This window comes from Xenopus tropicalis, chromosome 10, assembly GCF_000004195.4.
Source record: "Xenopus tropicalis strain Nigerian chromosome 10, UCB_Xtro_10.0, whole genome shotgun sequence".
NCBI classification, from domain to species: Eukaryota; Metazoa; Chordata; class Amphibia; order Anura; family Pipidae; genus Xenopus; species Xenopus tropicalis.
This window is the reverse complement of record NC_030686.2, coordinates 11,080,051-11,105,537: the sequence shown is the minus strand read 5'-3', so window position 1 is coordinate 11,105,537 and position 25,487 is coordinate 11,080,051. Positions and strand designations below refer to the sequence as shown.

The 25,487-nt window shown below is 45.0% G+C and overlaps 1 protein-coding gene across 1 annotated transcript in view; it reads left to right on the top strand.

Moving 5' to 3' along the window:
• srcin1 (SRC kinase signaling inhibitor 1) overlaps window positions 1–20,970 on the top strand; it is a gene marked incomplete at its 5' end in the record, with an annotated part of 110,154 nt that extends 89,184 nt beyond the window's left edge. The window contains 9 exon segments of the mRNA NM_001128039.1: window positions 680–810; window positions 1,786–1,933; window positions 2,967–3,255; window positions 7,533–7,773; window positions 8,237–8,391; window positions 9,375–9,527; window positions 10,547–10,678; window positions 17,400–17,543; window positions 19,825–20,970. Of these exon segments, the coding sequence (NP_001121511.1) occupies window positions 680–810; window positions 1,786–1,933; window positions 2,967–3,255; window positions 7,533–7,773; window positions 8,237–8,391; window positions 9,375–9,527; window positions 10,547–10,678; window positions 17,400–17,543; window positions 19,825–19,830 (1,399 nt within the window). The 3' untranslated portion in view covers window positions 19,831–20,970.
• Between the last annotated feature and the right edge of the window lie 4,517 nt (window positions 20,971–25,487).

Sequence of the window (25,487 nt, the reverse complement as noted above, 5' to 3'; positions counted from 1 at the left end):
CTTGGCATGCTGTGTGGTTTCTTGGCAGGTGGGGGTGCTATTTAGCCTGAGACACAGCTGCCCTTGTTGTGAATAAGTCACTGATGGTGAGCTGGCTGCAGGAAGCCATGTTATATGCACCTGTATGGCAGGCTATGGTTTTACTAACTTTATCACAGATTAGGGGAAAGAGCCACATTGGCTTTGTGTGCTGTGTCCACTAAAATGACACCCAAGCCCTTCAATTTGCTATATATTTGTATGTTGGTTGTCTCTTGTAGCAGGTTTGCCATTTTCTTTGTCCTCGATGCTAAATCATCAGTGTTTATAAGCTATGATCTATGAGAGGAATGACAGACTGCCTCTAATTACCCAAACTCTCCTACAGAATGTATTGTTTGGTTGGTTAAATGTCACGTTATTAAGGCAGATTAAATTCTTTTGTAAAATTTCTTCCAGCATTTACATTGACTGCTGTGTGTGTAACATGTTTGTGTGCCACCTTGTGGTAGTCCAGGGGTAATGCAGACTAGTCAAGCTTGTCCATTGTGAATGTGGGACTTTGATTATGGGTTTGTGCCCCTGCCAGCACATTCTGTTTCTGCTGCTTCCATTCTGAATAGTAAATATGCTGGGAAGTAATAGTTATAGATACAATGTTACACTGTGGGTTAACACTTTGTCCTGTGTCCTGACTTAGTGACCTGGAGAAGTCGGTGGAGAAAATAAAGAAGGATCTGACACACAACCGCCACCTGATCTCAGTGCGGGAGCTGGAAGAGAAAGCTGTGGTTCTGCGGCAGCTTGGGGAGACACTGACTGAACTGAAAGGTAGGAGGGAATGCTGATAGATAGACTCAAGATTAGAGTTATTAGCTATACACAAGTAGGCCGAGGGATGGGAGAGCAGATGGAGGGGGCCAGGGGCTGGTTTGGTTTGCTACTCTGTGCTGGGCCCCTCTGAAGATTTTTTTTTGCAGGGGAAACCAGCCCAGAGTAGTTACCCGCTGCTTGGGAAGGGTAGAGCCAACTAGATTTCAACAATATAGGGTTCAGAACAGGACTAGGATATTGTGGCAAATGCCCAAGACACTGCTTTAAGGTGCTAGAGACCAGCACTTTATATGGGGCCTGCTTGGGCATTTGTGTGCTAGAAATGCTGGGCCTATTTTAAATATCCATCCAGTTATGCTTTAGGAGCCAAGGCTTACTCTCCCTGCACCTATTGCCAGAATAGCTGGCAGTCCTCTGGTTCCCTATGGTTTAATAGTCCTTCTGCAAGCAACTTTAGGAACAATATACATACAGTTACTAGTGCAATTTAACAACTATTTCCAATCCGGGCTACTGTAACCCCAGGTAGGAGATGCTTATAGGCCACAGTTTAACTTCTTAAGGTGGATATTTCTATGTTTCACTGCCTATTTTCCCTTATAAACATCAGTGTATGCTGCTGGATTTGTAGGTCTTCACAGGAAATCATGGTTATGGGGGGATCTGACATGTTGGGTGATTAAAAGGTCCTTATAAAGAAAAGATGCTGGGGCAGGCAGAACGGAGTAAAAGTGACAGGGCCTGCCATTGCTGTAGGCAAAGGGCAATCATACATTGAGAGTGTCCACAAGGGACCCATTCATTCTGGGGAATGGGATAATACTGTATGTGGGAATACAAATATCTGACATACCATCGTCAGTCTGCACTTCCAAGGACATGGCTAGATAGGCCTACTTAATCACATTATACGTTTTATATTCATGCTGAAAACTAAACTGACCATCCCTTGTCTCTCCTCTCACATTGTAGCTCAATTCCCAAGCTTGCAGAGCAAAATGCGCGTGGTTCTGCGTGTGGAGGTGGAAGCTGTGAAATTCCTAAAGGAGGAGCCCCAGCGTCTCGATGGACTGTTGAAGAGATGCAAGAACGTCACAGACACTCTCGCTCAGATACGCAAGTGGGTCTCTCAGTCAGCACGGTGCTCTCTCATACTGTATGGGCACTAGGTTTGGGTACTGTGGCAAGTTCCACAGTTTTGGGCAGCACACCTTAATTTTCCCATTATTTATTTATTTTTTAGTCTGATGTAGACATTAATTTTCTGAGACAATTTGCAATTGATCTGCAATTTGTATTTTTTTGGTTTTTCAGCTATTTAGCTTTTTGTTCAGCGGCTCTCCAAATTTCCGATGCAGCTATCTGGTTGCTAGGGTAGATAAGTCCCTAGCAACCAGAAAGCTGCATCTGAAATTTGGAGAGCTGCTGAACAAAAGCTAAATAGCTAAGTGGTTTGAAAAAGAGACGAATATAAATAGGACAGAAACTGAATGTACAGAAATGTAATAAAATGAACAATAACAATAAAATTGTAGCCTCACAAAGACATTGGTTTTGGCTGCCAGGGTCAGTGACCCCATTTTAAAAGTCAGAAGAGGAAGGATAATTATAAGGATTAAAAATTATTAAAAAGAAATAATGTAAACCAATTGCAAGGCTGCTAGGAATAGGCCATTCTATAAAATACTAAAAGTTAATTTAAAGGTAAACCATCCCTATAAGTTCATGTAGAGGAACAAAATATATAAAATGCTTTTATTTGTTTCCCTTTATGGGCAAATGGACATTTACTTTTTGATTCATAAAGGCTGGCCACCCCTGCCTGTTCCAGAAATCATTCTTATACATACATGTCTTAACCCCGGCTCTGCGGCCTATTAACCCCAGCTGTGCCCTGTATGAATTCTTTATTGCTCCTCCCAAGCATTATATTCCTATTCCTTCCCTAAAATACCTATAATCCTGTTATTTCTCTGTATCACGCTCATTGCCCCTCACTCTTTGCTCCCCTACCATACAATCACCATAATCCTACCTATAACCCTTCCATTTTCTATGACACCGCCCTTCCTGCACTTTATCATCCATCACCGCCATAATTATCCCCGCAATCCTTTCCTGTAACTATACTGACCTTCTCCCTTTTTCCCCAGGCAAGTAGACGAAGGGGTTTGGAATACCCCAGAGAACCTGCACAATCAGTCCTCTAAGCAAATTACATCCGATAGCAATTTCCCAAAGAGCACAGTGTTTGAGCTGCCGTCCAGCCCTCCAACCAACTTCCATGAAGCTCAGAGCCAAAGCTGGGAGTCAGTGTGTCGCAGTGAAGGCGGCAGCCATAACACAAACCCCACCAAGGGGGAGATGGTGACTGTGAAGACCCAGACTGTTCCCGAGACCCAGAGCAAGAGGGCTGGAGCAGAGAAATCCGTGTCGGTGGAGGTAAGGCCCCCAAAAAGCTGTGCAGTTAAATTATAGGGCTCATTAATCATTTATCTATGGAGGAAGCAGACCCCGCAGTTGTGGGGGGGGCCCGGATTGTGTGTCTGTTTCCTCTATAGCAGTGATCCCCAACCAGTAGCTTGTGAGCAACACGTTGCTCTCCAACCTATTGGATATTGCTCCCAGTGTCCCCAAAGCAGGTGCTCATTTTTGAATTTCTGGTAAGAAGGCAAGTTTTGGTTCCATAAAAACCAAGTATAATGCCAAACAGAGCCTTCTGTAGGCTGCCAGTCAACATAGGGGCTATTAAGTAGCCAATTATAGCTCTTATTGGCACCCCAGGAACATTTTTCATGCTTGTGTTGCTCCCCAACACTTTTTCCATTTGAATGTGGCTCACTGGTATAAATGGTTGGGGATTCCTGCTCTATAGCTACTAAAACTGTGCCTACTCGCTATAGATGTGCAGCGAGCAGACACGCGTCCACATGCGGGGGGGCGTCGTTTGAGGGTTAGGTACACACTGGGCCCCTCCAAAGATACTCCGCAGGATGGGGGGGGGCGTTTGAGAGTTAGGTACACATTGGGCCCCTCCAAAGATACGCCGGGTGGGGGGGGGGGCGGGCATGCTTGATGCCACTGAGCAAACCTTCAAGTTTTTTTTTTTGTTTTTTTTTAAATTGTGGGTTTATTTGAAGTAGAAACTCAAAACTTGATAAATAAGCCCATATGTGTATGGAAAGAACAGTTTTACTGCATCTCACCCACTGAGAGCCCTGGGTACCCGGTAGCTTTTAATTATAGTCCAAGATATGTGTCATGTCATTATACATTTATATCAGTCTGTAATTATTTACAGTTCTGCTTGAGAGCGTCATCAGGCATTTGATGTGCTAAAATATCCCAGCTCATCTCAGTTTCAGTGTGGTATGCATATTTATGTAATACATGCATAATAAATAAAATGAAATACATACACGTTCCAAGTAATAAGAGACATGGGGCTATTTAGCTATTTCTTCCACAGCTCTTCAGTTTGGTATTTCATTATAATCTGGTTGCTAGGGCCTTGTATACCTAAGCAACCAGGCAGTGGTTTGAATGAGAGACTGGCATGGGAATAGGTGAGGGTCTGAATAGAAAGATAAGGAATAAAAAGTAACAATAATAATACAATGGTAACTTCACAGAACGGCTGTCGGGGTCAGCGACCCCCATTTGAAAGCTGGAAAGATGTAGAAGAAAAAGGCAAATAACTTGCAAACTATAAAAACTAAATAATGAAGACCAATTGCAAAGTTGCTTGGAATAGGACAGTCTGCAATATACTAAAGGTTAATTTTAAGATGACCCACTGGATAAAAAGCGTTAACTTTGCAGGTATGTAGGTAGGTATGTTTCCCAGTTTCCCATAGACACACAGATGTTCACACAGGTGCCTCCTAAATATCCAAAAATGGTGCCGTCTGGATATAAAAACTTTACGTTGGGCAGCCCCTACAACATGGTTTCATAGAAGAACTGGTCGGCAGTATGAGTGAGTATATTATGGGATGTAGGTGTGCCACTGCCATACTGCAGGAGCAATGATTAGCATTGGGGATATGGGAATAACCAGATGGCACGTGGTCCTTACCTCCTGTACCTCCTAGCGAGACTGCTAGCTTGCCCATTGATTCAGTGACCTGTAACCCTAGCAGCGAAGGTAAACGACCCATCTCATTAAAATGCATGGCTACCTGCAGTCTGCATAGCCCCATTGTCTCTGGGCATTCATATTAGCAGTCTGATACTTCTCCCCTGATTATTTCTTTTTCCATTAGGGACATATTAATAGGCAGATGACAAAAACAAGGTTATTCGTATAACAGACCCTGCCGGCGTGCTGGCAATATCACCTTACCAGGGCTGACTCCTTATAATGAGCTCCTTTGTGAAGCTGTTACCTTGGGCCGGAGAACAGCAGGGAGATGTGGTTCCTGCTTTGCTTGTATTTAATGCAGCTCCAGAAAGTTTGCATTCATAATAAATCCTGCACATAACACCAGAGGGGGTAACTATATAGAAAGCAGTGCCAGGAGGTGTGGGGGCCTGTAAGGGCACTGGCTGAAAGCAAGAAAAACATCTTATTCCCGAAGTTGAGTGTTCCCAAAAAACAATTTTGCTGTGGGACCCAGAGAAAGTACTGAAAACTCATTCACCCAAATGTACAAAAAGGCACTAAGTTTGCCCATGAGCAGTAACTTGTAGCAACCAGTAAGATGTTTGCTTTTTAAACAGGTGACCAGTAATTGCTGCCTGCTGATAGGCTTCTTTGGGTTACTGCTCCAGGGCAAACTTAGTGCCTTTTACTGCAGAACCCCCATAGTGTGCGGGGCTGGCTGTCCTGTAATAACATGCGTACATACACATACATGTGCTACCATATGTTCATTAGATATGGGTCATATGTAAAGGTGGCCATACACAGGCCGATTTCAGCAGCCAGTATCGGTCATTTAGACCAATTCAGCAGCTTATCTCCCCATGTAGAAATTGCTGAAATTGGGCAGATCTCGATCGGGTAGGTTTGATTCTTCTGTCAGACCTGGAACCGCATCTGCTCATTGATGCGGTCCTGCCCCTAGGGCCAAACAATCAAATTGGCCTAATATCACCCACCCGTAGGTGGGCATTTTGAAGGAAGATCTGCTCGCTTGGCGACCTTGCCAAGTGAATCTATCTTACAGTGTATGGCCACCTTAACTGCCCACCAATATGGGCTAAATAATGAATACAGTAAAGTAGCTGCGGCTGCATTCTTCTACTATGTAATATTACATTGGATACCAGGTCCATTACATGTGGAACTTTTCACGTGTTATAGAATGGCCAATTATAGTTTTTTAATGATTATGTATTCCTCTTCTGCCTCTTTCTAGTTTCAAATGGGGGTCACTGACCCCAGCAACCAAAAAAACAATTGCAGTAAAGCTATAATGTTATTGTCTATTTATCTGCTATTTACTGTATATTCCAGTCTCTCATCCAAACCACTGCCACGTTGCTAGGGTAAACTAAACCCTAGAAACAGGATAGCTGTTGAAATTCCAAACTTGAGAGCTGCTGGACAAAAAGCTAAATAATTCAAAAACCACAAACAAATACAAAATGAAGATCAGTTTCAAATTGTCTCAGAATTCCACTCTTTACACCATACAGAAGGCGAGCAACCCCTTTAAGATAGCCTTAAGAAAATAACATTTCCAGCCTGTACTATGCTCTTATTTACATCCTCGCCAGTTTACCACTTGGCAGATCTGGGCAGCATGCCCAGTAATGATTAAATAAGAATGTGTTATGCCTGGGCCCATGCACAGCAATATTGTAGCCTCCACTGAGCTCTTTATTTCAATAACTGGATAAGGAATTCTGGCTTGAAGTTCTGTTTTGGCTGGCCCATAATATGGTTAAGGCTGTTTTGAGCATTATTAGGCATGTTGGCCTAGAGGTAAGTGGACACTGTGGAAGCTGCATCCTAAAGCTTTGGAGTTGATTATTACAACCTTCTGAATGAAAGGAGGGTTGAAGGGAAGTAAGGGGTACCAGCTGAGACAAAAAGGTCAACATAAAGCAGAATGTGAGATGTATAAGAAGGTGCGTGGGTGGTTTAAGTGGGAGTCAACCAGAAGTGGCAGTGGATCATGAACAGTCTTTATATGACCTTTAAAGGAAAACTATTCCCCCAAAATGAATACTTAACCAACAGATAATTTATATTAAGTGACCTGTTAAAGAATCTCGCCAAACTGGAATATATATCGGTAAATATTGTCGTTTTATATCCTTTCCCCTGAGCCGCCATTTAGTGATGGTCTGTGTGCTCCTCCAGAGATCACCTGACAGGCAAAAGACAGAACCCTGTCCATTCATTGGCTGATGGGGCCTAGCATGTATGTGTGCCCTGGCTTGTTTGTGTGCACTGTGAATCCTATGATCCCAGGAGGCGGCCCTTAATTCTTAAAACTGGCAATTTTTTATTGAGGATTACCCAATGGCACATACTACTAAAATAGTATATTTATATGAAAATGGTTTATTGAGATGAAGCAGGGTTTTACATGAGCTTGTTTATGCAATAAATATTTATTGAGACCTGCATTGTTTGGGAGTATAGTTTTCCTTTAATGTTAACTATGGTGTGGGATAGCACTTGGCCTCTTTGAGAGGAATTAAATTGTTTGTGCCATGGTACATTTTAGTTCCTTATACTGATTTGCTTCTCAATTTTGGTTCAGGCAGCCGAACGAGACTGGGAGGAGAAACGAGCAGCACTGACCCAGTACAGTGCCAAGGATATCAATCGTCTACTGGAAGAAACCCAGGCAGAGTTAATGAAAGCTATCCCTGACCTGGACTTTGCAGCCAAACACAAAACTGCCGGAAGTGCACCATCCACCCCAGAACACCGAATGAGCAAACCGCAACCGGCACAGAAGCTCAGCACCAAGATAGACCCCAACGGGAGGAGGGGCTCTGGTGAGGAGTTGGATTGTGGGTTATGCACGAGATCACTAAATGGATAGGGTATAATGGGGACAGCATTGGAGGCTGCTAAAAGAAGAGAAGCAGCAGAGTGTCCAGAGGTTATTTTTGGGCATTGATTTCTCAATAGAGCATTGATTCCTCTCGGTCAATCCAAGGGCAGTTCATAGCAGTAAGCCTGAGCCCCCCTTGTATTTGACCCACCACTGGAGATATCAGGAATCCAATGCTGCCATCATTTTCAAGCAGAAGTTTAGCAGGGGTGGTCATACAGGTATTAATTGTGCACAGGTAGAATAAATTCATAACTGGGCAAGTCCAGCTCTACTACTACTTTTTCATTGCTGCTTGTAAACATTTTAAATGAAGGATCATGGGTCATTTCTATAATATGTGGACTAGCATCATCACTTGTTATTGTGCTCCTGGGGTGTCACACGTTTTGCTTTACTTGCAGACGAGCTGACAGTGCCCAGGTACCGCACTGAGAAGCCATCAAAGTCTCCTCCTCCCCCTCCTCCACGTCGCAGCTTCCCTTCTTCCCATGGACTCACCACCACTAGAACAGGAGAAGTGATTGTCACCAGCAAAAAGGAGGCTGGACTTATCAAGGTGAGGAACGAGGTGCAGTATGAATAGGGTGCCTGCTTCTCATTGTATATATGTAGTAAAGCAATACTGTCATGGGAAAACATGTTTTTTTCAAAACCCATCCGTTATTAGAGCTTCTCCAGCAGAATCCTGCATTGAAATCCATTTTTTCACATGGGGCTAGCCATATTCTTCATTTCCCAGGGTGCCACAGCCACGTGACCTGTGCTCTGATAAACAGGGTCGGACTGGGGGGTGCAGGGCCCACCGGGGCTCCCGCCTCATGGGCCCTGCAGGTGCCCCAGCCGCGTCCCCTAACCCCCCCCCAGGGGCCCCCCTAACCCCCCCGAAGGGCCCCCGCCTGACGTCCTCCCCGAGCGCGTATATATTGAACGCGTCGGGGAGGAACAGTCAGTAGCGGGGAGCGCCGGCAAAGGTCAGACTGGGCCGCTGGGGCCCACTAGGGCCGGGGCCCACCGGGATTTTTCCCGGTGTCCCGGCGGCCCAGTCTGACCCTGCTGATAAACATCAATCACACTTTACTGCTGAGATGCAAGTTGGAGTGATATCCCCCCCCCCCCACCCCCAGCAGCCGATCAGCAGAACAAGGGGAAGGGAGCAAGATAGCAGCTCCCAGTAGGTATCAGAATAGCACTCAATAGTAAGAAATCCAAGTCCGGCTTGAGACTCCTCCAATTACGTGGGAGTAGGAGAAACAATAGGTTACCTGAAAGTAGTTCTAATGTGTAGTGCTGGCTCCTTCTGAAAGCTCAGATTCAGACACAGATGGCACCTACACACCAGTATTACAGCTAAAAATACATTTGTTGGTTCAAGAATAAAATTTTAAGTGGCAGAGGGAATTATTTGCTATGTAAACAGTGTCATTTAGAAATAAAAAGTGCCCCATAACAATCATGACAGTATCCCTTTAGGTAATTGGTTGAATGATACTTTCCTGTATTCTGGAGATGGACTGCTGTATGTTGTTTTCCCTCTCCTAGAAGTCAGAGTCTGAAGAAATGGAGACCCAAAAGCCTCAGGTGAAGCTGCGTCGGACTGTGTCGGAAGTTGTGCGCCCTGCCTCTACCCCACCTATCATTGCCTCTGGTATCAAGGATGATGATGATGAAGATAGGATCATTGCAGAACTGGAGGTAAAAATTGCTGATGAACCCTGCAGATATTTAGGTCACTGCCCTGTTTGTAAGAAAATTAACAAATGCCTGGGAATACTAGGAGATCTACAGTGTTGCTTCTGAACTCAGTAATAGGGAGGCCAAACCTAGAATACTCCATTGGCCCCTGTATTTATATGTTTTTGTATCATCCAGTGACCATGATATTGGTGAATGATTTGCTGCAGGAGTCTTTATTATTTTTACGGCAACTGATTTAGATTTACCCTCAATATAAAGACCAGAGTGTAGAGACCATTGCTTCTTTGGCTGTTTAGCACCAGAGATGTTCCTGGCACGAGTAGAGGGTTCCTATATAGACAGCCTCCAAACAGCACCTATAGGGGCCAGGTTTTCTCCTTAGAGAGAGGGGATTATTAGGAAATATAGTTATTTAAGTGTCACTGGCATCATTATAGCTCATTATTAATGCACTCATTTATATAAAAGTTGTGATTAAAGCTTTGCTCCTATGAGAACTTCATTTTATTAAACTCGTTAAAAGAAGTCAATGACAGGTCACCCCAGCCCAGAGGTAACTGTTGGTCCATAGATGGTGTTTCTGTTGGACCAGAACTACTTATTTAGTCAATGACTTGCATGTTTTGGCCCTCGAGATGTCTATCTGCAGTTTCCATCATCCTGGGGCCAGGGGAGTTTTTGTAGATGGCAAAGAAAAGGTAAGACCGCCAGACATCAGATCCTGGCTGCCATTATAATCCAAAAAGACTGTTTATAGTTTAAAAGGGTTTTTATTTATCCACCATTAGGAACTTTAACCTTCTATAGCTATTAACTGAGAGCCTGAGATCTTAATCTTGCTGGAATATTTGGAATATGTTGTGGATTAAACTGGAATGAGTGCATATGGGGAGAGGGCAGGATGCCTTTGGATGGTTTGTGATTACCACTGTAAGGTCTGTGATGGCTGGTACCACTGGCTGGCTGAAAACTCTGTGGTTGCCTTTGTCCCATCCTACTGTATTTTGACTCTTCAGGTGTTTCAGAGAAGCCCTGGCTCCCCGTTTACCCCCCAGTTCCATGGTGACCACACTACGGCATCCCAAGTGTTGCCACGTCCAGCACATCTGTGGTCTAATGGGGCCACGGTAACTTCCAGAGGATGGCAGGTAACAGCTTGGGTTCTGGGCGGTTCTTGCCCTGATCTGCTGTGCACTCCTCATCACTTTCTCCTTCACACTCCCCCTTCTCTAATCTCCCAAATAACTGACTAACGCCTGTCACTTCCTTCCTTCTTCACGTAACTCCTGGTGATGGACTCTGACAGTTCTACTAATGCCACAGAGCATGGAGTGTGTGCCGTGCCACCCACTCTTCTCACATAGCTGCACAACTCCAAACCTAATGGGAAGGTCACATGTTAACTGCATGCTTCTGAACTGAACTCTCAACTAAACCTAACAATGGCACTAACTAACATCATACTGTAAAAAAACACCTATGGGAATGGCAAGTACTGTTAACGTGTAAGGAACATTGGCTGTACTAGCCATCATCTTACATCTGTACATTGTGAACACTATGCATCCCTTCATTTAGAAATGTATGATGTAGATACTATATACTGTGCAAATATAGTAATTCTAAAAGATTTTAGAGTGCAGAATTAAAAAGGAGCGCCTGCCTTATTGAAACTGCATTCCCATACTCAACTACTGTAGTACATTGGTATTTGGCCAGTCACAGAGCCAACAATCTAGGATCACATATGGAACATCATCTGCTGTGGCTCTTAAAACCCAGCAGTACAATGGGAGGCTCTGCCAGAGGCAGCCTACAGTTCTGCGTCATAAGCACAGGATTAGTGCCATTTTTTCCGGCTTCCATCTTGCCTTGGCTTTGAGTAGTTGCTTTCTGTGCTTAGTATAGCTTAAACATAGGGTATCGTGTCTTGCTAGACAGAGACAATGTCCTTTTCAGATCAGAGGTCTCTACAGCTATTCAAGGTACTTACCTGCTCCCCAGATACAGGGCAGGTTCACCAAGGACCAAACTGGACACCCCATCAGCTTCTACATTCTGAATAACTACATGAGGATAACACTGCTCTGAACCTGGGCTTTCTGGTTTCTTCACTATCTCTCCTTCATTTTCGGGACATGTCTTTTTGATGATCTGACTTATGTTTGTCTCTAATTATTCACTCTCTTCGAATTTAGCGAGAACCAAACTGTCTCACGTTAAATCCTCTTTTTCTCAAATGCCCCAGAAAACACGTAACAGACTGACTTCCAGCCCTAACTCCTCATCTCTCCAGATGCAACAAATAGCCTTCTCTGTCTCTATCTTTCACCACCTTGCTGTCGTCTTTATTTCTCAACTGGAACTGGCAAAATATGCCAAAAAAGTTTTTTTATGTTTTTTCGTAACAATTGTATGTGTTGTGGAATCAAGTGGTGAGAGGTTAAATCCTGTCCTGCCAGGCCGCAGAATCCGATCAGATAGATCAAGGACCAAAGAGCACAGCTGCAGTATCACCACGACGGTCCTCGGCTCATCTTCCCCAGGTAGGTTACACAAATGGAAGTCCTAGTTGGAAGTTGGCTCTGATATAACGCAGGGGGCCAACCTTTCTTACTCGTGAGCCACAGTCAAAGTAAAAAGACTTGGGGAGCAACAGAAGCATCGTAAAAGATCACGGGAATGCCACATAAGGGCTGTGATTGTCTATTAGGGGCCTCTATGCATAATATCATCTTACAGGAGGCTTTGTTTGGTAGTAAATCTTGTTTTAATACAACCAAAACTTGCCACCAATTCAGGAATTTAAAAATAACTACCTGGTTTGGGGCCACTGGGAGCAACATCCAAGGGGTTGGTGAGCAACATGTTGTCCCTGAGCCACTGGTTGAGGATCACTTTCTTAGATTTATCTCATAAGGAACATTTACTCTACATTTTCATAACTAGTCTTTCTGCCTTCCTAGGAATTGTCTGTCCCTACTTCAGTCCACCGAAAGTTCTCTCTTCCTCAGATCATCCTCACAGAGTGGAGTTCCAACCCACCTTCGCCTACAAATGAGAGTGTTGTGCTTTCTAATAAAGCTGATTTGTGGACAACAGGAAACACAGGACATTGTGACTCATTAGCAGAAACAGGACTTAATCAAATGAGTCCAAGTCACACAGGGTCCAAGGATTTATCTGCTGGGGTTCATTTCAGCAATATATCTCCAGCTACTCACATGTCTGGCTCTGATTCCGGGTTAAATCTCAGAGGACCAGAAACCCAGTCTCTGATTAGTCATGGTGTGTCCGACAGGAACAGCAAGACCGAGGAGCAAGAAGAAATGATTGGTTTTATCATAACAAAGGACAGCATTGTGTCTTTAACCACTGAAGATAAGGATAAACTGGATAAAAGTGGTGAGGTGAATGCAATGAGTGTAAAACGTATTTCGGAAGTCACTGGAAACATTTTAGCGGAGGAACTGGATGACAAGGCAGATGGCAAGCCTGTCCTTGTACTCTTTGAAAAACCAGTAGTGCTTGAAGATGCTTACAAAGGATTATGGAATATTACCAGGTGCTGGCAACTTTCTGAAGGATCCGCAGAGGTTCGGCACGCGCTGGTGACTTCAGAACTGACAAAAGATGAAATTGATGAGAGCACGGCCCCAATGCAATCATTTCAAGAGCTCCTAGAGATAAATAACCAGGAGCTCCAAAGAATGACAAAGCCATTTGTCCCAGTGCCAAGACCGAGACACCTTCAAGGAAAAGACTCTAAGCACAATAGTGTAGAGCGATCAAAGGTACACAGCAAAGCATTACTAGAAGACTTTCACGCAGGAGCAGCTTCAAAGTTGAGAGTAATTGATGTTCAGAAAATGATACATTCTGCATCAGAAAGGACAGGCTGCTCCCATGTTATTCCAACAGAAGAGCAGAACAGGTTGGCGATAGATGCAAGTTGTGTGGAATGGAGAAGCATGGACATTTGCAGGAGCACTTACAAGAGGTTGGACAGTCTGGAGGAAAGCATCAGAGAACTTGAGCTCACCATAAATGAAATTGGCGTTCAACAACCTGTAGCCATTACACAAAATGCCACTGCTGAGTGTCATCAGTCTTGCGAGCCTCAGAAAGAGACAGAGCAAGGTCAATCAAGCCTGCTAAGTGGGGATGAAACTTTACAGCACACAGACGATGGAAGCCAAGTCAACTCTCCAACCAGAACTAAACCTCCATTGCTGCCCAAGCCTCAGATCCCCAAGGTGTAAATTATTCTCTCATCTCTTTTTACCTCTTCAGGTTTTCCTGTAAAGTTGTGAGAAAATTAAGGGTTTGATTGGTCATTGAGTAAACGTAAAAGGTGGTTCCTCCCCCTTTTCCCCTTCTATTTTATAATGAGGTTAAAGTGGCCATACATGGTACAATTGGCTAGGGCTAAACGATCAGGATATGGGCTGTTGGACAGAGGGCAACATCAACGAGCCAATGGGGTCCCCTGTCCGACGGGAAAATCAGACCTGTCCGATCAAGATTTGCCCATACATGGGCAAATTAGCTGCCACATTGGTCTGAAGGGGCCGAATCAGCAGCTGAAACCTACCCATGTGTGGCCACCTTAAGTCTTTTAGAACAGGCAATCTGATGAAAGGAGGGCAGCAGGAGACAAGATGCAAACCAAATCCTTATTCCAAGGATGTTTCTCTTGGCTGAATAGGAAATCTTGCTTTTTATAAAACTCTGTACCTCTAAATATAAACAATATCACAGCTCTGCTATCTTGTGTTTGTTGGTCTGATTCTGTATTCTATCCACCTCCTTCTCTTCTTTTTCTTATCTGCCCGATGTGAAAAATAATATAGGAGCTTCTTACATGTGTAAAATACAGCCACAATATATACTTCCCAGCAACGTGATAAAAAAACATTTATGTGTCTAGACTAGCACTGCAATTCAATAGAATGAAAGGTAGGAAATGGCCCGGACTTGGCACCGATTCCACTTACTTTGTGTTACTGCAGACCTGACACTTTCAAGGATTTTGTCCTGAGATAGAATTCTTGTTGGCAATAAATCGCACAGTGCCAACATGCCTATATTTATATATATACACAAGGTCAGGCTGGGCTGGACACTGGGAAAACACCCAGTGGGCCCTGGTCCTAGTGAGTCCTGCCAACCCAGACCTGATCCCTGCCAGAAAGCATCAGCTCTCCCCCCGCTGACCTCCATCCCCTGATTGTGCCTAGGTAAGTATGAGCTATGTACGCTGGAGGGGGGGATGCCAGTGGTCGGGGGCCCCTGGGGTGGCTGCTCCGGTGGGCCCCGCACACCCCAGTCCAACCCTGGATAGATAGATAGATGATAGATAGATAGATAATTCACATGCTAGATGGGAACATTGATCCAAACCATTGTAGCACATTTATAGTAGTATAATGCATAGCATACAGATAAAGTACAAACTGAAATATATACAAATAAAACACACAGATTGGCTCATCACTATAGGGATTCATTGTGCATCCCAATTTAAAAAGTATGATGTGTGATTGAAGGGAACACTATGAATAGAATATTTCTATCATTCTCTCTCTTTTCCTCCCACAATTCCCCTCTCTCAATCTTTTGATCCTTCTCTCTCTCTCTCTCTCTCTTTTCTTATTGGTTCTCTTGTCCTTCCTCCCAGACCTCACTCCTCTTCTCCCACACAATATCTTGACTGGGAACGCCAGGAATTTCAAGCTTTCTTTCCTGTTATTCTGTAACTTCCTTTGCAAGTGTTTCTGTGCGTGCCTGCTAGCCATGGGCTCTCACCTGTGCCCCCTGTGGGACTCGCCCGTGCCCTCATATGACTCTGCGCCACCAGTGCCCACTTTCCTTAAGTGACCCTCAGCCTGATTTTCTTAGATGGTCTAGCATGCATGGATATTTCTTTTATAGACACTCACTGTGCTTTCTTTACATGCGCAATCCGATAAGGCAGGAAGTTATTAAAGGATAAGTAAACCTTTAATAGAAGTTGATGTAAAATTGATAAGAGGACTATTCTAAGCACTTTTTTTTTACTTTTTTCATTCCAAAATATTAAGGGTTAAAAGTAATGTTAGTATGAATGCATTTTGTTACAACAGCACCACCTGCTGGTCACTTTCCGGACATTAAGTAGTGGAGGACATTGTCAAGGACGCTGTTGAGGAAGTTGTCAGGAGAAAGAAACAAGGCCGATGTTCTTCTGGTTGGGAAAGACGTTTGGGTTCTAATTTTTCTCCTAACCAGGAGAGGAGCCAACCCTCGTTCTTAGACTTAAGGCAAGGAGATCCAAATTACAGAAAGATCCCTTATCCGGAAAACCCCCAGGGGCGTAACTGCAGAGGAAGCAGACCCTGCAGTCGCAGGGGGGCCCAGGAGTGTAGAGGGATCAGTCCTAATTACTGAGCAATTTCAAAATCTTGGTAGAATCGGTCAAATTATCAATATTTTGGGGCCCTAAATTGAATTTTCTCTGGGAAACAGTAACATATATGTACGTCACTGCCAGGTCCCAAGCATTCTGGATAACAGGTCTTATGCCTGTATGTGCCATTGGGTAATCCTAAATAGAAAATTGCCATTTAATGTAATAAGGGCCGCCCCCTGGGATCATAGGATTCACATGGACACAAACAAACCAAGGCACACATACATGTTAGGCCCCGTCAGCCAATGAATGGGCAGAGTTCTGCCTTTTGCTCCCACACTACTTCCTGTTACAGTTAGAGCTGCATTATTTCCTGTCAGCTGATCTCTGAGGGAGCACACAGCCCAGCACAAAATGGCAGCTCAAGGGGAAATATGAAAAAGGGCAATATTTACTGATATATATTCCAGATTGATAAGTTTCTTTAATAGGCCACTTAATATGATATAAACTATCTGTTGGTTAAGTATTCACCCATGGGGTATAGTTTTCCTTTAAATATGAGCTCCTATACCTTTCCAGTTACTGTTCTGTTTTTACTCCCTTGTGGCCCAGTGGACCTGTGCTGTGTGACCTGGGAGGGCTAAGTGATACTAGTCAAAAGTAATCCGTTTAAGCCACTCTATATATGATGGAGCCTTGTATTGAAATCTAAAGACTGTGTATGTTGTAGGAAGATATCCAAGAAACTGTTGGATTTCTATAAGGGGTTTGGCTGACTTGGTTAGTGGTTTTTGTTTGTCCTCAGTGAAGGTCAGATCCACCAAGATACCAGGAAGACTCCTGGTGGGCTCAGGTTTTAGTGGGCCCTTCTGATCCTAACCATTTTAATGGAAAGAGACTAGGAGAATAAAGGTGCCCAAACACGTGAAGATTCGCTCGCTTGGCGTGGTCACCAAGCGAGCGGATCTTCACCCGATATCCCCACCTACAGGTGGGCGATGTAGGCTAATTCGATCGTTTGGCGGCAATGGGGTCCCCGATCCGACTAAATCTTTTAACCTGCCTGATCGATATCTGGCCAATTTCAGGCCTGATATCGGACGGGCAGGCCCATCGTTCCTTGCCCTACACGGGCCAATAAGCTGCAGAATCATCCAAGGGACCGATATCGGCAGCTACAATCGGCCTGTGTATGGCCACCTTAAGGGGGGTTGAGCGAGGAGATAAAATTGTGTGAAGAGTGGGCCTATGGTGTGAAGTTTTCTGGTGGGTTCTGGCATCCCAGTCAGACACTCTCTGTCCTCCATAGATGAACATGTTATACATGTTACTTTCTAGCCCAGCAAGACCACCACAGTACCAAGATCTCAGTATCCGTAGGCCGATCTGACATGATCATGGTGTTGGTTTTGCTTTATCAGTTGCTCCAGGAATGTACATCTCACACCTTCTGCCTTGCAATCTCTTCCCTGCAGAGTGGAGGTGTCTCTATCCCTCCCATGAAGATGGTAAACCCGGTGGGTTCCCGGCTGAAAGGCACCCAGCAGAGCGGCGGAGACAAGAGTAACAAGCACTCCAAGCAGAGGATGGAGTACATGAGGATCCAGGGCCACCAGCAGGTAGTTTATCTCTAGAGAAGATGTGAGCACAAGGTTAGCACCAGCCGAGACCATTTCCCACTATCGTCATTCTGCTGCTTCATCTCTGTGTGTTTCTGTAACATTGTCACCAATGTCCCCACCTAGAGCACAGGTCACTGCCAGCCATATTCCCTTCTTCATTGTGTGCGGGGGATATCGCTGGTGGTGACTTTATTTTAACCCTGTCAACTTGTGGAGTCATTACTGTTTCTCTATTTCCTTCTTACTGTTTCATCCTTCTTCTCTGCGTATTTCTCATCACACTGGCCCAGGGCATGTCCAGGGCACATACCTCCTACTTGAAGGACCCAAGACATTCCTCGGCTCTGCAAAGGGTATTCACCACTTTTTCAGGGGATTCATGCATATTTAGTGTTTGTAGCCCCTTTAGGTCATACTTAACTGTGCCTAGTACTAGTTTCAGGTCCACACAAATGAATAGACCCTCAGCAGCTGAAAAAACCTTAACCTCCCAATCGCTGCTGTCTGGGTCATAATTGGAACCCTGCATATGATCAGAAAACAACATTTAACAAATATTAATTATAGGTTAAGGATATTTGGTACAAAGAATAGTATATATGTTTGTTAGGTAGACACCTTAGTGATATCTGTTCATAGGTGAGGAATGTGGGGTCCACTAGGAGATCACTTAGGTACTTAAGACCATGGGTTGGCCAGTATATGGGGCAGCCATTCCTGCACTGGAACAGCTGGGGTCTTTGCTACAGAAACCCTACTATAGTTTATATAAATACCCTGCTGTGTAGCCCCGGGGCAGCCATTCCTGCACTGGTACAGCTGGGGTGTTTGCTACAGAAACCCTACTATAGTTTATATAAATACCCCGCTGTGTAGCCCCGGGGGCAGCCATTCCTGCACTGGTACAGCTGGGGTGTTTGCTATGAATGGCTGCCCCGGGGCTACACAGCGGGGTATTTATATAAACTATAGTAGGGTTTCTGTAGCAAACACCCCAGCTGTACCAGTGCAGGAATGGCTGCCCCGGGGCTACACAGCGGGGTATTTATATAAACTATAGTAGGGTTTCTGTAGCAAACACCCCAGCTGTACCAGTGCAGGAATGGCTGCCCCCGGGGCTACACAGCGGGGTATTTATATAAACTATAGTAGGGTTTCTGTAGCAAACACCCCAGCTGTACCAGTGCAGGGCAACAGTACATTATATTATAATTACTTTGAACCACTTTTTCATTTGTTGGTGTTACTGTTCCTTTATCTCATATTAAACAAGACCTGGGGGCACAATGATCTGCTCACAGCTCCCTCGTTCCAGGGAAGTCCATCTGAGCACAGATAATGAGTTAAACTGATAACTGCCATGGATATGTTAATCCCCAGAGCAAGGCTTGTGGTTTCCTATCATTAGTTTCATGCTGAGCAACTGCCAAGCTCTTATTGGAACATAACTTTAGAGTCCATGGCTATGGGGCCCAGTGGCCCTGGGAGGATGCCTCTAGTCACATATATTATATTATGCACAACTGGGCAAGAGAATGTTACATAGTTGCTTCTTCTTCCCATTTCTGGGGTCTCTTTGCTTCTGCCATTTATCCCCAACCTCTGCTATATTTGGCTGCCAGTGCCGCCATACTAATGCCCCCAGGGCCCTTTGTGCTGAGTCCCTCCCAATCTCTGGTCTCTCCCCTCAGTTCATTTCTCGCTCAAATTCCCCTTTATATGGCCCATCAGTTCTGGTTTTCTAAATGTCATTTCTTATCCCCTCAACAATTTTGTCTTCTCCCTTGGACATGCACCTCCTCACATTTATCCATCTCGTGGCTTCTGTTCTCCTCTTTTCTCCAACTTCATCTGTCTTCTTCTAGTTATAAACATCACACTCTTCGTCCATCACTCACTCTGTCCCTTCCCCACCACAAACTCAACACATTTATCTCCTTGTTTGTGGATGACAGAAGAATGACGTCTCACCTTTCTTTCCTTTCCATGCTCAACCTTCCTCTTGCTCTATTTTCCAGGCTGCTAGACAATCTAAAGACGCTGCTGGTGTGAATGAGCCCAACCAGGGTTCCGATAAAACTGCACCTTCTCGAACCTCTATCCCTGTACTGACCTCCTTTGGTACAAGGAACTCCTCTATATCCTTCTAAGCAGAAACCACTTTACACTCACTCTCCTCCAGCTCCTCCTTCCTACTCCTTGTGGACATGTGTCCTAGGCAGCCAGAGACTTCTGATCCAAGGCCCCACCTCATCTCTTTTTTTTCTGCATTTATCAGCAGTGAAAAATCTGATAACCAAAGGGCTGGATACATGGAATGGAGAAAGAAAGACTTTATAGGGGACCACCAACTTGTTCCACTGTGCCCTTATATCTCCCCAGGCCTGACTGTTACCACAACCTGCAGCTCCTCCATGTTCCACGTGTAAATAGGAATCTCCGCAAGCTATGGTTTTACCTGATGTCACTTTGTTTTTAGTTCCGCTATTTAATTCTCAGTCCTGTGGGTTCCTGTGAAAGTCTGGAGGTGTCAGAATGATCTTCTCTGTGTGTCACGTTGTTAGCAATAAGCAAAAAAACTCCCCTCCCTGAGAGTAGATGGAGCTTCTCCACTACACAACCACCCGTTCATTTGTCTTTGGTGGTAGCACAAGTGCTTAGCACAGACTGAGTGCAATTTCCCTCGCTGCCTGGGGGAGATCCCACAAAGCTCCGAGGGGAAGGAAGGAAGAGGTGACTTCTGTGTTATTAGACTTATGGTATTATATGATCACTCCTAGAGTGAGAAATGCCAAGACCAGTGACGTGAGGATCTGTCCCGGACATTAACAACACTGTTACCCCAGTCAAGCAATAGGTGCCCTCTGCCCAACCCCGACAGGAACAGGATATGGACATCATGGCACTGGGTTTTCTGGACACTTTACCAATCGGGACAGAGGCCGGGAAAAAACAAACAGCTTTGCAGGGTGTTTTTCCTTGTAGGTACTCCTGTTTGTACAGGAGGGAGAATGGGGACCCCCCCCCCTTGTAATATTGTATAATATAAGCACAGATACTAGTATCACTATATCCGTGGCGTGTGTGTGTGTCCTGGCAAACTGTGTGTCATGGAGTGGATGTTCCATGGACAGGGGAGACTTCTGCAGAGCAAAATATCACTACACGTAATCACTTTGGTTCCGTCCGTCCTCTGATCACTTTCCGCCAATAGTCACTCCTTTTTTTTTTTTTTGTAAACGAACCATTTTTGTACAGGCAGAGGCTGAGTTTATATAAAGGAAATAAAACAACCCGCACTGTCATTATTCTGAATGGCAAAGAGGCTCTTTACATTCAGTCAAGTGTCTTACATTTTCTATTGATTTATGAAAATAGATATATACATATTATATATATAAAATAAATGCCTAATATAAATATATATATAATATATACTTAAAGAATTCTTTCCTTGCCTGGTGAGAAAGGGAATGTTTGAATGGAGAATTTTCTGTTTTTTTATTTGAGTCGTCGGTACGTGGTGGCTGTGATGTTGGTTACATTGCATATGGCGGCATGAATATAGGTAGGGCCGGCCCAGCTTGTGTGGTTCTGTTGCTCCAGATCCAGTTCAGTGAGTAGCCCCACCCCTTTTACATCACTGCCCTGCCCCCTTATGCCATAGCCCACCCCTTTTACATCACTTCCCTGCCCCCTTATCCCATATCCCCACCCCTTTTACATTGCTGCCCTGCCCCTTTTGTTCCCCACACCACCGCCCAGTAAAAGATTTTTTTACAATAGTGGCAACCCTACAAGCAGCCAGTAGCTCGTGTATATGTTTGCCTTGCCCACCCCAATGTGCATTGCTATATCTAGTCCTGTAGGTCCCACAAGAGAGAGTTAAAGAGCCCTATACATTTTCATGAAGCAACATATAAATATAAGGAGATTCAGTAGCATTGGGGCAATGCCTCCGCGGGGGTGGGACCAAATAATTCATATCGCGCATGTATGGCAATGGCTTGCAAGCAGGGGTGCCCACTATTGTCAGACAATTTTCACTGTCGTTCGGCTACTAACGGACACCCAATGGGCTATTGAATGTACTTTTCAAAGCTGCATAGGCATTAGGAGCTTCATATGTATGCCCTTGAACCCATTTCTTAAGGTCCCTATACACGTTAAGATTTGCGGATCTTCACCCGGTATCCCCACCCTACGGGTTGGGTGATATCGGGGAGCGTGTAGGCTAATTTGATCGTTTGGCCCTGGGACCAAACGATCGAATTATATTGGCGGCAATGGGGCAATCCAACTGAATTATCTAACCTAGCCGATTGATATCTGACCAATTTCAGGCCAGATATCGGTCGGGCAGGCCCCTCGTTTCTGCCCCTACACGGGCTGATAAGCTGCCAAATCTGTCCTAGGGACTGATATCGGCAGCTACAATCGGCCCATGTATGGGGGCCTTTAGTTTCTATGTTAGTAAGATCTTCTACAGTTTCTTCTAGTGATGGGACCCACGCATAGTTAGACCGGGGTGTCCAGGGACAACCAGACCACAACCTTAAATGCCCACTTCCCCTACCTCTATTGTTAACTCAACCCCCAATGTTCATCCACCCACCCTCCCAATGCACCACTAACCCCACCCACCACACCAGCAACAAAGCCCACCCACCCACTGCACCACTAACCCCACCCACCACACCAGAAACAAAGCCCACCCTCCCAATGCACCACTAACCCCACCCACCACACCAGCAACAAAGCCCACCCACCCACTGCACCACTGACCTTCTACTTCCCCCTCCTCCTAAAAACTTTTGTCTGCTAGTCCTGCCAGGGAGCAGGAGTCCATGAGGGTTGGGGCCCACCATGTTTTTGCTAGGTGTCCCATCGGACCCTGTCCAATCCTGGACCCCATGAAGGTTCTCTGTACTTCTAGGACTAGTTCTAGGTAATACAAATGCAATGGACAATGACACAGTTTTACTCCAAGCAGAGCCTCCTGAAGGCCAGCAGTCACATGGGGATACCAAATAGCCAATCACAGCTCTTATTTGGCACCCCCAAAGAATGCTTGTGTTGCTTGCCAACACTTTTTACACCTGAGTGTGGCTCCTAAGTAACACAGGTAGGGGATCCTGCTCTAGAGAGACATTGTCCATGATCCTTCAGAGAGGCCAAGTATTAAGAGCTCAGCCAAAGAGGTAACTGCTACTGTGCAATGTACATAATTTCTATTTCCTCTGTGCAAAAGATAAATCCCTCTTCAATATAGATGATAATTACCTTTATATTTGTAGCTAATGAGAAGCACAATAAACGTTCAGCACACATTGGAATGTTGTCCATGGGTATCACCAGCCATGTTTTCAGGTGTATGGGTTCCATAGCAGTTTTAAACTGGCGACTGTCAGCTGAAAATAAAGTTAGTGAGCAGAGAAGAGTCAGCTGATGTTTCTCTGGTCAGCTCTGCCCACAGCAACCTCACAAGACTTTACTTTTCCGATGAACCTCATTTTCAGCTGACTGTAGGGCCAGTATTATCTCATAGGGGTGTCATTTACAACCACAAGTGCAGTGAGCAAAGTGCAATCCCTATGTTTTTTCCCCATAGAGCAAGGTTGTTTCCCAGAATTCCAGCGCCAGGGGGAGTTGCACGGCATCTATTGACACTGGTCTAAAGGTGGCAGTAGCTCCAGGGTTTCCTTGTGTCAATAGATGCTGCTGAATGATTGGGAAGCGGGGGGACTGGGAAATACCAAGTGCAAAGAGTGTCTTCGGACACAAGTTCCTTTAGCAAATTGGATTTTACATGCAACTGAGTGCAAAGAGATTAGTGCAGACACAACTGCGCTTGTGGCTATAACCAATCCCTTGTATATTGATAACTAGAAAATTGTGGCGCTAAGGGCGGCCATACATTGGCTTAGAAAGGCTGCCAACTTGGCCCTCCTCCAATATCTGGAACAATATTAGCCAGATATCTATTGTGTAGGCTTGAAAATCCCATTGGTTGAGTGAGGAACACATTGGCACGTATTCAGCGGATCTCAATAGGCCTGAAATAAATAAAGCATTCTCACCCTTTTATCATTGGTGGGAAGAGACCCCCATGTTGGCCAATAACCTAATGCACAGAGCAATTAGATCTATGTACCCATACCTGCAATCCCCACACACACAGAGACAAGCTCAACCAATTCCTTCTAATACTGCCACCCTTCTGGCTTACTCCATACACGTGTCCACCAAATCCCTTCATTCTGATTGGCCAGCTGGCTGTGTTCCAATGGAATCTTTGCTCTTATCCTTCCAACTTTTTGAGGAAGTAGGAACCTTAACCAATGAGCAGGAAGGATCCAGACACCACCAATCACAGTACCGACTCCACCGAAAAGGGAAACAAACTGTATTCGGCTGTACCACCCCCCCTGCCGCCCCCCGATAATGTTGTTGTGTGTGTGCGATGACTGCGCATGTGGGCACATGGTCTTTGCATGAACAAAATTAGCAATATTGTCTCTATGTTGTTAAAAAAAAATAATGAAAAATTGGAAAATAAAGACGTTGACGTTCGAGGGGGAAAAAAACCCATAATCTTTAGAAAACGGAGGTTTTTTTTAAACAATGTGTGTGTCTTTGAGCATGGATAGTATTGTGAAATGTTCAAGGCCTCTCCAAGCGGCTCTCTAGCTCTTCTTCGCAGTGGTTTTTGGGTAATGAAGTCATTTTGTACCTTCGACGCTACCACATGTAGATTCTAGCTCTGTGTATAAATATATGGATGCCATAATATTCCGTGAAAACAAACAAAAACGTACGTGTTTCTCTTTCCATGTGATCCGAAGGCGCCGAGCTTAGAGATGTCATAGAGTTCCCTTTTATTTTATCATTGTCCTTTTATTATATCCTGCAGTTTCAATAAAATGCTTTTTTTTTTCTCTCTGGAAACTGCCAGAGCGTGAGTGGTGGCTTCTTGTGGGGAGGGGCTTACATTGGTTATGGGAACGCTAAATATCCGGTGGGTTTGCTGCACCGCTGCTCTGGAACAAGGTGGCGGAAATCAACAGTTAACCTGCAAGGGATTGTGGGAAATGGCATCATGGCAGGAGAAGGGCTGACCTGCTACATTATTTCATGAGTCAGAATTGGCCATACACACATCTATATCATGGAACAGTGCATGTACGGTGGGAGTTGAGGCAACGGATATTGGTTAAAGCCTTGGATGTCGCCATTCGGGCAGGACTGAAACTTTTGATTGGGACCCAAACAAGCTGACTCGCCAGAGAGGGGTAAGAAATCCTTTGTTTTTTTATTAACTTGATTATTTATGTTGAAAAATACATTCCCAATGTCTGTCTCATACCGTGGCCTCTTCCCCTCAACATGGTGCCCCCTGCCTTCTCTGTTCCCCTGCTTAACAGCACCAAGTATTTACCCCCTTTAACTACATCAGCCTTAATCTACCCTGTTGTCTACCAAATGCACCAGCCTCTGCACCTCTCCCCCTTATCTAATGGGTCCATCAGGCTGTTCTGCATCCCCCCCCCCCCATTAGGGATCCATCAGGCTGTTGGGCATCTTTTGCCCTTATCTAATGGGTCCATCAGGCTGTTCTGCATCCCCCCCCCCCATTAGGGATCCATCAGGCTGTTGGGCATCTTTTGCCCTTATCTAATGGGTCCATCAGGCTGTTCTGCATCCCCCCCCCCCATTAGGGATCCATCAGGCTGTTGGGCATCTTTTGCCCTTATCAATGGGTCCATTAGGCTGTTCTGCATCCCCCCCCCCCCCCCCCATTAGGGATCCATCAGGCTGTTGGGCATCTTTTGCCCTTATCAATGGGTCCTTCAGGCTGTTCTGCATCTCCCCCCCCCCATTAGGGATCCATCAGGCTGTTCTGCATCTCTCCCCCCCCCCATTAGGGATCCATCAGGCTGT